Source organism: Hordeum vulgare, chromosome 3H (genome assembly GCF_904849725.1).
Source record: "Hordeum vulgare subsp. vulgare chromosome 3H, MorexV3_pseudomolecules_assembly, whole genome shotgun sequence".
NCBI lineage: Eukaryota > Viridiplantae > Streptophyta > Magnoliopsida > Poales > Poaceae > Hordeum > Hordeum vulgare.
Window position 1 is genome coordinate 16,711,007 of NC_058520.1, and position 13,611 is coordinate 16,724,617.

The following is a 13,611-nucleotide window of genomic DNA, read 5'->3' on the forward strand; positions in this document are numbered from 1 at the left end:
TACACAGACGTGGATCTCAACCAAAGCCTGAATGACAAGGACAGCAAACACAATAACAAATGAGTGCCTAAAACATCAGTACCTTTCGTTCTCCTCGTCGATCTTGTTCCTCTTCTACCATATTTCCAGCCGGGTCATATGTCACTACGATCTCAGTAGGAGGAGCTGGCGATGTCCAGTTTCGCGCCCACTTCGCCCTCGTCATCTTCCCTTCCAGATGGAGTGCACCTTGTGCCGGAGCTGCACGTCAAGGCGGCCGGGATGGGGCTGGGCCGCCGCCTGGAGGTTGGCGTCCCCGGGCCTGCTGGTGGCGACTGTCGGGGGAGGGGGATGGACCTGTGACAGAGAGTTCAGGGTGGGGAGGAGCGGGATCTCGGCGCCGGCATGGCATAGCGGCGCTAGGTTTAGAGGCCAGAGATTCTTTTACGGTAGTTATTTTCTTTAGCCCGCCTCGCACGATCGATGGGGATTAGGGTCGATGGTGGTTGAACAAAATATTCTGAACTACCTGATTTTGTTGTATGGGAATCAAGGGACGATGTCCTTTCCGTCTCAGAAAACGTCCGTATGCACAAATTGATTTTGAATAATGGGACGTAAATAAAAGCGTCAAAAGAAAAACGACCCTACATGCCTATTTTGTTGTAGTGAATGACGCGAGCAGGCATAGCCATATATCAAAAGTGCACATGGTACAAAGTACAACAAACTCACGATTCCTCTCAAAGGAAGTAAATATAAATTATAATTAACATCGATACAACAGAGTGTTGGCCATGCAGAGCTGGCTCAACGTACGTACTTCTCTCTCTTTTTCTCCCACATGGAGATAATATATGAGATCATTTATTCATATATATGTGTGTGTGTGTGTGTGTGTGGTTGTGTAAATAACCTCAACGTACTCAGCGTCTCAGCATCGATAGCTGGAGCTATAGGCAGAAACGACGGCAGCAAGTGGTCGATCAGTGAATCTTAGAGCAGTCGACGGAAGTGCTGATGGAGTAGGGGACGCTGACGCCGCACTTGGAGGGGATGCCGGCGGCCTTGCCAGCGTTTAACCCAGCGGCAGCGCTCTTGATGCACTTGCACACCGCTTGCTTGTCAGCGGTGCTCTGCGCTGCGCCGGCCAATCTCTTGACGCCGCTGCAGCAGGCCGGAGGCAGGATGCCGCCGTTGCCGCTGGCATAGGAAATGCAGGGGCGCAAGGCAGAGCTCACCTGACCGCAGGAGATGGCTGCGTCGGCGGCTACGAGGAGCATAGCGGCCACCATGGCGACCAGCACGAGCTGAGTAGCTGCAGAACGGGCCATTTCGATCAAGCTAGCAATAGTAGTGGTGGTGAGCTAAGCCGCAGATGATGAGATAGCTAGATTTGCTAAGTGATTGTACTGGTGGATCGTGGGGGATACATGAGCTTAAATAGTAGCCAACATGGGATTCCATTCAGAACAAACTGTGTCACGTATTGTGTCTACACGACCAATTCGGTTGATGCCTACATGAATCTAGGTTGTGGGGTGTTGGAATTGAATTGTGGGTGTTAATGTATTTAGGAGGTGGTTGGTTGTTGCCATTGGGTTGGGCCAATGGATGGACCAGTCATACATCCATGCGTTCTAGCGGTGGAATGTGATTGATTAGCGTCTGCACAACAGGTTAATGATGAGACGAAGACATGTAGGCACTCTCACTGTTACCGACCATGGAGTAGTTGAGTGCATCTATGATGCTGAGCACGACCAGTGAACTGTACCAACAGGATGCTGCATGTGGTTGTGTAGTGATAGCGTCCGACTAGAATGAGATCAGCACCTAACGTGCGATCATGCCATCCATCATTCTGGATCATCAGATGAATACTCAATGGCACAGATCAAGGATTGGTGAACATGATAAGACATCTTGCAAATAACCCATAGGCTTTTAGAGTTTAGTGCAGTTGATATCACTTCCTTGTTTTTTGTTAGATCTGTATCGCTATTTACCAAATAAAAAGACTGCACAAGAGAAAACGCAGAAATATTGTATATACGCCACTACAATTTCTTTTGGTTTTCATAATAATTATTTTTTAGAACTATTTTGCTGTTCAAAACTGTGCAGCTAGTGGGATCACTGTATTATCTATACTTATACTAATTAAGCACTTCTAATAAATTCTTACGTTAATTAGAATTTATGGACCGTTAATCTGGTGGGACAGAGTTATAACAGTGTGGATACTCCCAAGAAAATTCACCTATTGATTACAATTTACAGACCATTAATTTGGTGGGACTAAGTTATAAGATTTACTGTTGGATTCTAAGATGAACAATCAACATGACTCGTTTCCACCATAATCTACCCCTAAAGTTGTGAACGATGTCAAACTAGAGATCTTTCCCTGACCTCTCTCTTCACACGTCATGTAGGGGTCGTCATGCACAAGCCTCTACAGCAGCGTCAAACACACCCTCCTCGATCTGATCTCTCTTCCATCCTCTAATCTACTTGAGTTAACCAAATCGTGTTCCCGTCCGGCGTGTTTTGCGTTTCCGGCCGCAAACCTTAATCAAGTGCATGCTGAATCAGGACGTTGTCCATGTGTATATTCGAGTTGAGCTCCATGCCTGATCCTATCGGAAGGATTTGTGGCTGTTAGCAAGCCCAAGCTGCAAGCAATAAGTAAGATCGAGAAACCCTATTGCTCTCAATCGTGCCTCTCATGCGTGAGATAGCTGCCGGAAGAAATCTCTGCTACATGTCTGCGGCTGTATATACGTACGCACGGGTGTATCTATAGAGGGAATAGGTTAACCTGGTTTGTGATTAAGCTTGGATGTCTGTGCGTTGTGCATGACAGCGTGGCGTTTGTGCGTTGTGAGTTATAACTCAGCAACTCCAGTCCTTCACCTTCTCTCTTTATAAGTACTGTTGTTAAACATGATGGTCTTATCCAGCTTTTCCCGATGGATACTGAGATGTTACCATTGCGCAAATACCTGCTGCAGCATGCATGAGCATATCTAGCTGCAGCATGCAGGAGCATATGTAGCTGCCGGAGAGAAGCAATACTTCGCCAAAACAATAGCAACAGCAGCAACATTTAAACCAGCCATGTCATCGTCCATCCTTATTGATGTGATTGGCAAATCATCACAGGTACTCCCCCCTCAATAGATGTACTGTTGGATCTAAGTAGCTGTTTATGTATGAAACGGGTCATATATAGCATGCAAGCATCATGGCTATGTATTCCTGTATTAATGGTGTGTTGGTTCGCTAGTTTTTGGAAGGTGGCAATATTTCCCATTCGATCTTTCTATTTATTTTAAGTTTCTCTGCAAGATATTTGTTATGGTTGATTGCTTTACCAGAAAAATGTATGTCGGACTAAAACTGGAACAAGTCTTGGGATTCTAGTTCCCAATTATTATTCAGATGATAAATTCTATGTAGTTGGACAATTGCTACATCTGCATACATACACGCCACATACAAGCCAACTGTGTGTGTTATCTTCCAATTGAAAATATACGAAACATATATAGAATAAATATATCTTCATACGCTACAGCTTCAAGATCAATATTTGAGCTTATGGACACTTGAATACTTCTGTTTTGACGAGTGATAAATTTCAGACCGCTGCCATGTCAGAAAGTTTACAACAGAATTTGTGTTGGTTTTAATTGTCTTTCTTCATAAGAAGTATATTGTGCAAGACATTCATTTGCTTAGGTGTGGGATTATGACTAATTAATAAATTTGAAAGAATTCAGAATTATCCATCGATGTAAATGTCCACTACATATATGTAGCATTTGAGTAAAAATATTTTATTTGCATGTGACACAAACAATAGTAGTTATGTGTGGAGCTAAAATACCAAACAGTAGATAAAAGGCATGCATCCATTGTACATCCGTTCTATTTTCTTATAAAGTTTTAAGTTTGAGAGTACACACCTACATATACGTTTTTTTCAAAAGAAAATAACATGTACTTCCTTTGTTATTTTTAACCAAGCTCAAAGGTTATCATGATATATTTATATCGCTGGGTTTTATATATACCATGAATTGGCAAACACATGAGATTTTTAAGCACTTTTTTAAAGGCAGACGGAAATAAATTTTTGCATTGGAAAATATATTCAACATTTCTAGAGTAAGGCATGTACTATCTAATAATTTATAGTTTGATGATACTCAACTATTAAATATACAAATTTAGAATTGGTGAATATTTTCATGATGATGTGTAATCTCTTGTTCTTTCATTGATATACCGTATGAGTAAAGACATACCAACACTCCCTAAAAATATAACAAGGCAATAAAATATTGTATTAACATAATTATTAAACCATACAAAAAATGTAAATTATACGATAAAATGATATTGCCTTTCTGCATCATGGTAAGGATATGCATTGTTGCATGTTGATAGTTGAAATTTTGAATTTGTATCATAACTATTATTTTAAATTTCACTTATAGAAGATATTGCATGCAATGGATGTTAATTGCACTTTAACAAATATACATATATCTAATAAAGGTTAGGCCGTGCAGATGCAAGGGGTTGACGACTAGTATTATTAATGTATGTTTCTTTCTCTCTCATCTCCTCTCTTCTAGCCTGGCTACGTCCGAATATTGTCTTTGAAGGCTGACCTCTATGGAGCTCGGTTTTGGAAAAATCGAAATTTATTAAATTTCATATTTTCTATGTTTCAAAAAATTCTAAAAAAACATGGATATACATGAAGGCATAACAGACATGTGTGTAAATTTTAAGTGCATAATATGTTGAAATAATTGTTGTGCAAAAAAGACAAATCTAGAGCTTTTTAACACATGATACTATTCATCCTCCCACATGAATTTGTATTTTTATACACGTCGCATTTCAACATTTTTTATCCTGAAATCTTACACAGATACATGTAATATCCTTATTTACTTGCACAATTTTTTTCAGATTTCTTTGTAAACAATAATTTTGAATTTTGAATTTGTTCATAAAAAGGCCTTCATTGAGGCCGAGAGTCAAACGTCTTTTCTCGGCTATGTGACTCTACAATACTTGCTCTTATATACACGCTGAACCTAATCCGCAGTGTATACTCGCAGGCACTGATTGGTACAAGGCATTAGGCCTTAATTGCTTACTGTGAATGTACGTATAGGTTCATTCGTATATGAGGACATACGTATGACTACAAAGTTAGGGTTGGATTTTGATTGGAACAACCAGTATGGAATAACCATTAAATAATAGTAAATATACAAACTATCGTTATTGAATTTAGTTAAAGGTTTAAATCAACGCTTTGGAAAGAGGTCACCGGGGAAAGAGGTCTAGAGGACACACACGTGGAATGTAAATGAGCATGATTTGGAAATGAGATGGTACTACATAAAAAACACATGGGACAAATAACCCATGAAAATTTGATCATATGGGTTTTAAACTTTCTATTCTTAGTTTCCACCAAGACATATGAACTATATAATTTGATCATGTGGGTTTCTATTATTAGATTCCACCATGGAGTAGTTGAGTACATTAATGATGGTGAGCTCGACAAGTCAACTATATAATCTGATAGTGCATGCATGTGGTCATGCAGGGTAGGGGATCAACTAGCCAATGGGTTTTAAACTTTCAATCGATGCATGCAGCCATAATCTTTCTATTCTTAGTTTCCATCAAGACATGTGAACTATATAATTTGATGCTATGGGTTTTTATTATTGCTTTCCACCATGGAGTAGTTGAACATGCCCTCGTAAATTATAAACAATAATTAAGTAATATAAAATATAGTTGCTTCACACACTAGTAGGAAAAAAAACCATATAGGTAGGAGCCTAGTAGTAGCGCTGGAAAATACAACGCGCTGCCGCTACTTAGCAGTAGCGCTAGAAATAGTAAGCGCTACTGATAACTATAGTAGCAGTAGCGCTGGCTATAGTTCCAGCGCTACTGCTAAACGGAGCCCAACGAGGCCATCCGCAGTATACTTAGTAGTAGCGCTTTTGTGGATCCAGCGCTACTGATAATTTCCATAGCAGTAGCGCTCGACAGTAAAAAGTGCTACTGCTAAACGGGGCCCAACGAGGCCACCGACAGTATCTGTAGCAGTAGCACTGGACAGTAAAAAGCGCTACTGCTAATTTCCGTAGCAGTAGCGCTTTGTTGGAACCAGCGCTACTGCTACATGTGGACAGCTTCATTTACACCCATGCACACACACTCTCCCCCACTAACATACCCTCTCCCCTATCACCGACACACATACCCACACACACACATACCCTCTCCCCCTTCCTCCCCCATTTGCCCTATCCCCTCCTATCTCCTTTCCTCCATCATTGTTGCCCTTTCACCCACACAAACCCCCTCTCCCCCTCTCCCCCTTTGCCCTGTCCCCACCTTTCTCCTTTCCTCTACCATTGTTGCCATCATTTCACCCACACACACCCCCTCTCCCCCTTCTTCCCCCCTTTGCCCTATCCCCTCCTTTTTCCTTTCCTCTCTCTAAGTTCTCCACCATTGTTACCTCTCCATTATTTAGCCGTGCACAATCACTCTCTGGGATATATATAGGTGAGTAAAAAGTTGTGCATTTCAATAATGAGAGTATGTGTGTTTGCGATATGAAGGGATATTGTGTGAGTGACATGACCCATGAGTTGCTTATGTTTTGCCGAAATGTCGATTTATTTCCGTTTCGGCGAATTACGAGCAAACTCGATATTTCCTATTTTTATGCAAGATCATGCCAAGTTTTTATATGCATGCATTTTGTTTATGACCCTTTTGCTTGTTCTACCTTCAATAGTAGAAAAAGGCCCATTTGTCCCGGTTCCAAAGGCCTATTAGCCCCGCTTCCGTAACCGGGACTAAAGGGTCGGGACTAAATCCCAAAACCTTTAGTCCCGGTTTGCTTAGGAACCGGGACAGAAGTGTCTCCACGTGGCCGCTACGGGGAGCCCGGACAGGAGGAACTCTAGTCCCGGTTTGTCACACCAACCGGGACCAAGTGGAATCCACGCGTCAGCATCTGGCCAAAGATGGTTTTTTTGAATAGGGGCGGGGGGGGGGGGGGGGGGGTTGGGGGTTTTGGAGGGTTAATTTAGTGGTTTCATATTGTGTTAGCTAGCTAATAGAGAGAAGTGTCCTCTCTTTCTCCGTGGTTGGTCGATGCTAGCTACTATACATATAGAAAGACTTTGATGCTAGCTAATAAGAAAATGAAGGAAACCATTTACAATACCTAACATCTTTTACAAGCCCTAACATCATCTACCTAAGATACAATAAGTAATCCACATAGTATTCTCTGTCTTTAGATATGACGTGGTCAAGAAAGAATCCCACCAATTCCTCTTGAATTGCTCCAATGTGATCATGTGTTAGGACTTCATCCTGCATCTGCCAGATCTACTTTAAAGAAGGGGGTCAATACATGCATATATATGAATAAAAATCAACACAATTGATGGTAATATATAAAATAAAATTGTGAATATTATTGACGTACTTGATATTGTTTCTCAGATATGCCCCCTGCTCAGAGGTCGAGAGGCGAATTAGCTCGCATACGTAGAATCCACATAACTCAGTCCCACTGTCATGGTACAAGCACTTTACGAGAATAGAGTTCAATCAATTACGTAATGATATATTGATGAAAATATGAATCAATTAGAGATGCGCGGAACTAGCTAGTACTACTTACTTTGGGGTGCGTAAATTGCAACTCTTTTTTTAGACGTGGAACCATATTAGTGAACTTCTTCCAAATCCTGCCAGGCAAAGAAAATGATTACTTGATATCAGGAAATAACGAAAGTTGCATGCCGATATGGACCCGGTATTGACTGAACTTACTGTTGGGAAACGTTGCATGGGAAACAAAAAATTTCCTACGCACACCAAGACCTATCATGGTGATGTCCATCTATGAGAGGAGATTAGATCCACATACCCTTGTAGATCGCTAAACGGGAAACGTTAAGAAACACGGTTGATGTAGTGGTACAGCTTCGTGATTCAAATCACATCGTCCCATGATCCATTCGACTTCCCTTCCGATATAGCGCTGAACGGACGGCACGTCCTCGTTCAGCACACGTACAGCTCGATGACGATCTCGGCCTTTTTGATCCAGCAAGAGAGACAGAGAAGTAGATGAGTTCTCCGGCAACGTGACGGCGCTCCGGTGGTGGTGATGATCTACTCCTGCAGGGCTCCGCCCGAGCTCCGTAGAAATCCGATCTAGAGGAAGAACTACGTGGTATAGGTTTGAGTTGCATGTGGCAAAGTTGTGTCTCAAAAAGCTCTAAACCACCAATATATGGAGGAGGAGGGGAGGGGCTAGCCTTGGGGCTCAAGGGAGCCCCAAGGGCGCCGGCAGAAGGGAGGAGGTGGACTCCCACCCCAATTCGGTTTGGGGGAAGGAGTCCACTCACTAGTGGGGACGGGGCCTTTAGCCCCGGCCCGTAAGGGGCTTTAGTCCCGGTTCACAAACCGGGACTAAAGGGGCAGGAACCTTTAGTCCCGGCCCTGTTACAAGTCGAGACTAAAGGTGCTCCACGTGGGCGCCTCGTAGCGCCCCACGGGCAGGACCTTTAGTCCCGGTTCGTTACACGGACCGAGACTAAAGAGTTTCAGATTTTGCTTATTTTTGGGTTTTTTTTTGAATGAAATTATTTTTGGGTTTTAGGGTTTTAGGGTTTAGGTGTTCGGGAGATTAACGTGATGCCTCGTTTGGTGTTCGGGAATTAGTTTTCATATAATTTAAATAGAAATAATTATGCATATATATATAAGATTAACTTATCTTACAAGCGAGCATATATATACAATTATATGGAGATCTGAATTATCGGGAGTAGAGCCCGTCTATTCGATTAAATGGACGAACATCAGTAATGGCCCCTAGCTACACTAAATCGTCCTTTGTCATCTATAGCTTCCGTCCTCACAAAGGTCGCAAGCTCCTCTGCAACAGTAATCGCGCGTTGCTCTGGTAGGACCTTCGTCCTCATGGCCGTGTACTATATAAGAAGAGGAGATGAATATGAATATCAATTATGATAACAAAGAAAGATGGGTAAAAATAGAGGTGTGAATGTTCATTGCTTACGTCGAATCTGTGATCCTTGTGCTCAGAGGTAAACGTGCGAATGGTCTCGCAAACATAGTATCCGCATAGATGCGTTCCCCGTGGCTGCTGGTCGCACTTTACGAGAATAGAATATATATAATCAAAATAATAATCTAGCATCATAAATGTATTGAAAATAGAAGTATATCATACTACTACTTACCTGAGCCGCTCTAAAGGTCAGCTTCTCAAGAAAGTTACCGGGAGTCACGCACTTGAACCGCTTCCAAACCCTGCCCGACAAGGATAATGATTTGCTAAGTTTTTCATTAATTGATATATCAGAAAATCATCGAAAGAGACCGATAGAGCACAAGAATGATTGAAATTACCCTTGGAGCATGTCCTGCAGGCTTTGGAACTGTTCCAAGGGTCTTGATAATGGGTCGAAGGCATCAACTCTTCCCTTATCAATTTGAATGTCCAACAGAATCCAATGGAAGCTGCACATGTATATATATATGTGTGTGTGTCAGTAACTTATGAATTACACTTATAAGTGAATGGACACAATAGAGTAAAGACCCTCACATGAAGTTGTATGGAAACAGTATGTGGTCACAGAAATTTTGATCTGTTAGAAACCTTAGAAGGTTTTCCTCCGTCTCCTTGGGTTTATCAGTTAGCGTCACTATATGTACTTTATCTGGGTCAATAAACCCAATATTTAGGATGTTCTTACTTTTACAATCCAGAATCTTCATTCTGCATAATAGAGTACAAGTTATATATAGACAATGAATTGAAATAACTAAACAAGTTATATGCAGACAACGAATTGAAAAACTTACAGACAATAGCAACTCATAAGCGATTTGTCGAGGGCGTCGCCATTGTACATCTGGAAGAGTTCATCAAAGTCAATATGGATTTCTTCGGGGCGGCCGTAGTACTCCCGTGGGACACTCACCACGATCATCGTTCTCCCATTCTTTGATTCACTTAAGTACCATGTATGCAAGTAACGCATATTTGTTGGGAGATCATCTTTACTGACCAAAGGCTCTCCCATGACAAACTGTGGCTTAGGGGCTACCACAGCCTTGGGTAACCTGTCGTCTTGGGAAGCCAGAACATCTTCAACCGAGACACCCCATTCAGCCACCCACTTCTTTGCTATTTCAAAAGCTTGCCCCTGCACCGGAGGGGGAACATTCTCGGTTAACACCTTGAGGGGTGGGATCGACTGTTTGGCCTGTTGTCCAAGCTGAGGAACGTCTGATTTTTTCTTGTTTGTAGTTGAACTTGATTTGCTCCCACTTGCACTTGCACGTGATCTGCTCTTTTTCGCTTCCTTCTGCAATGTGCGTGTATAGTCATCAGGCTTATGGTGTAAGTCATACTGTGATGGAAGGGTCGCGAAGTATTTTGCATATGCTATTTGCTTCTAGGTGTATTCCGGGCGGGGCTCGGGTTCCTTCTTTTTCATCTGCGCATCATGATGTTCCTTTGCTATCCTGGCGTTTTCCTCGGGGGTATGATCATTGTCGTGGGTATAAGCCTGACAGTAGATGTGTAGGGTACGAATGAGATGGGCAGAGTCCTAGCTACGGCGAGGTTGTATGAGTTCAGGCCCCTCTACGGTGGAGGTAATAGCCCTACGTCTCAGTGCTCTTGGAGCTTGTTACCGAGTGTAATCTGGGGTACAATGTTTCTCTAACCCTTTTACCAGTGGGGGAGGGCGGCTTATATAGAGTGCGCTGCCCTCCACAACGGTTCTGATTCAAGGGTGGAGTCGTGGCGATTGAATGCATGCGTTACAGGTAACGTATGCTATAAGTGCTAGTTAATGCACCCGGAAACGTACGGCAGTTTCCCTCCAGGGAGGTTACGACGTACCGAGTGCATCCAGTCGGTAGGTCCGGTGTCCTCCGAGTCTTAGTTGCCGACTGGATGATGGGAGCACCTTACTACAGTCGGGCATACTTAAGGTCATGTCCCTTGCGTGGGGTAGTCCTTGGGTAGGACCTGTAGGACAGGCTTATGACCCTATCCTAGGACTATGACCCCATCATTAGTCCCCGAATGGATTGGGGTTAAAACGTCGAAGCAGTGCTCGATGCTCAGATCCGACTGGGCTAGGTTCGGCTTGGGCGTTGCTTGCCTCTATCCATTCTATCTCTCTTGGCCGATGATCCGAGTGAATGTGTTCTGCGGAACGGACTGTCGGGAACCGAGTGCTTTTGCGGCATCTTTTGACACGACTGGTCAACTGACAGCGGCGGATTTTCCGGGATCTCAAATTTCGGGTTCCGCGCGCTTAGCGGGGGCGACGTCAGCGCGCTCGAGTAGCGCCTGACTCCTTGATCCTCGCGCCTTCAACTCCTCCACCGATATCGCCGTGGTTGGTTGGGCAGATAAGATTTTGGGCCCGCTCGCCAGCGACCCAGTCGGTGTTCTATTTAACTCTGGCCGACGAGACCCATCGGTTACGCTCGCCGAATCCTCTGCTCTTGCTTGCTCCGGCTTCCTCGCCACCTCTTGCGCTCATACACCTTTCTCTTCCCATCCCCTCGAGAACTCGCCATTGCCACCATGACCAAGGGTCAGACCAGCAAGATGGAAGCAAGGAAGAAGAAGGGCAAGGCGGCGGTTGTTCAGCGGCGGCAGCGGCCATTGCCGGCGGGATGGATCCAAGGAGACTTTCTCCCCTCCACAGTGACGGAGGGGGACTTGCTGGAGCTGGCAGAGCACGGACAGCTCGTGCCTAAGTCCTGGAGGCTGCCGGCAGACGACGAGATCGAGCCAGCGCCACGGGAGGGGGAGCGCGTCCTGCTCCTCAGCCATGTTCACCGAGGTTTCTCTCTGCCCCCGCACCCTTTCTTCAAGGGTATCATGAATCATTTCGGTGCTCAACTCCATCATTTCCCTCCGAATGCCATCGCCCACCTTTTTGCCTTCATCGTTTTGTGCGAATGCTTTATTGGTTGTCCTCCCCATTGGGGTTTATTTAAATACATCTTCTCCGCCCGCTCCCAAACCATAAAACGTCTAAGTCAGTCGGATGACAAGACGCATCTCCTCTAGCTCTGCCGGGGTTTAGGGTTCCAAAAGAAGAGCCTGAGCAGCTACCCTGCTCTGCAGTTGAGCGAGTCGGTCAGGAACTGGCAGTCGACGTGGTTCTACTGCCAGGACATAGCCTGTCCGAACGCGTCGACTGGGCTGCCTCCATTTAGCCTAGACCGTCCTGCTACGCCCATGCAACTTGCCCTTTCGAAAACCGAGAAGAACGACATCCAACCTTTGGTCGAGGCGCTCGTGGATGTTGTCAGGAGGGGGGTCAGCGGTATTGACTTGCTGGAAGTCTTTATCGGTCGGCGGATCCAACCTCTGCAAGCCCGCCACCACGCTATGTGGCTCTACACAGGGCCCGAGGATTCCACTCAGACCATCGCGGCGGGCATACTCGAGGAGAAGGTGACCTCGACAGTGCTCCAGATCACGGGGCCTTGCGAGAACCCTAAAGGGGCTCGCCGAGTGGCGCCTTACAGCGCGGACAACCCGCCACCGAATCAGGTGAGTAGCATTAACCGAATGCATCGAACTGTCTTGATTCCAGTCGTTCATTTATATCCTCGCGAGATGCTTAATGTTTTCGACTGAATCTCATGTAGGAGTGGACCAACTGGTCCTCCCCCGTCTCGAATGGGAACCCGGAGGAGGAGGAGGAAGAACGTAGCCAGGAGGGGAGCGTGGAGAGCGCTTAATATGTCTCCGACAGCGGGGAGTCGGAGGGGGAAGACAGCGAGGAGGAGGAAGGAGACGAAGAGCGCGACTCGCCGCCTCCACCGCCAGAACAGCGGAGTAAGCGTCGACATGAGCCCATTGTTCCTTCGGCTCCCCCTGCGTTGTCGAGTGCTCCACCTGCCGCTCCGGTGGTCCCGAGTGCTCAAGGCACAAAGAGGCCCAGGGATGCTTCCGCTGAACCTGCAGGCCAGTCTTCCAAGGCGCCGAAACCGAGTGGGTCCAAACCTCGGAGGGCTCTGCCGCGCATGAGGGTTGCCATCCCCGTCACATCCACGTAAGTGAATCCGACTCTCGGCTTTTTATGTTACCCGAGTGAACTCCCGCTTTACAAGTCGAATGGGCTTCACTTGACAGGGTCGCTACTTCTACGACTTCTCCGGTCCGCCAAGGGGATGACCCCATGGACACAGACAACGTCGCCTCGTCCCAGCCGGGTATGTTGTAGGAGAATCGGGTATTTTATTCCTGTAGACTGTGTTATCCTTTTCTTTTTCTGAATCGTCGTGCCATTCGGCTTGTCAGGGGCGATTCACCTGGACGAAGACGGGCAGGGGAGAGCTGACCCGGCCGCAGAGCCTGTCGCGGAGCTTGTCCTTGAGGCTCCTCCTCCTGCTGCTGCCCCTGCCGCCGACGCTCCGCGGACTGAAGTGCCTCCACCGATCGAACTAGTGCTGGTGGGCGACGACCCGACTAGG

The 13,611-nt window shown here is 45.4% G+C and overlaps 1 protein-coding gene across 1 annotated transcript; it reads right to left on the reverse strand.

Annotated features, from left to right (window-relative positions):
• Positions 1 to 722: 722 nt before the first annotated feature.
• On the reverse strand, positions 723 to 1,439 carry LOC123439290 (non-specific lipid-transfer protein 4.1-like). Its single transcript, XM_045116024.1, has one exon. It carries the CDS (start codon positions 1,311 to 1,313, stop codon positions 966 to 968), a length of 348 nt encoding a protein of 115 aa, XP_044971959.1. The 5' UTR covers positions 1,314 to 1,439; the 3' UTR covers positions 723 to 965.
• Between the last annotated feature and the right edge of the window lie 12,172 nt (positions 1,440 to 13,611).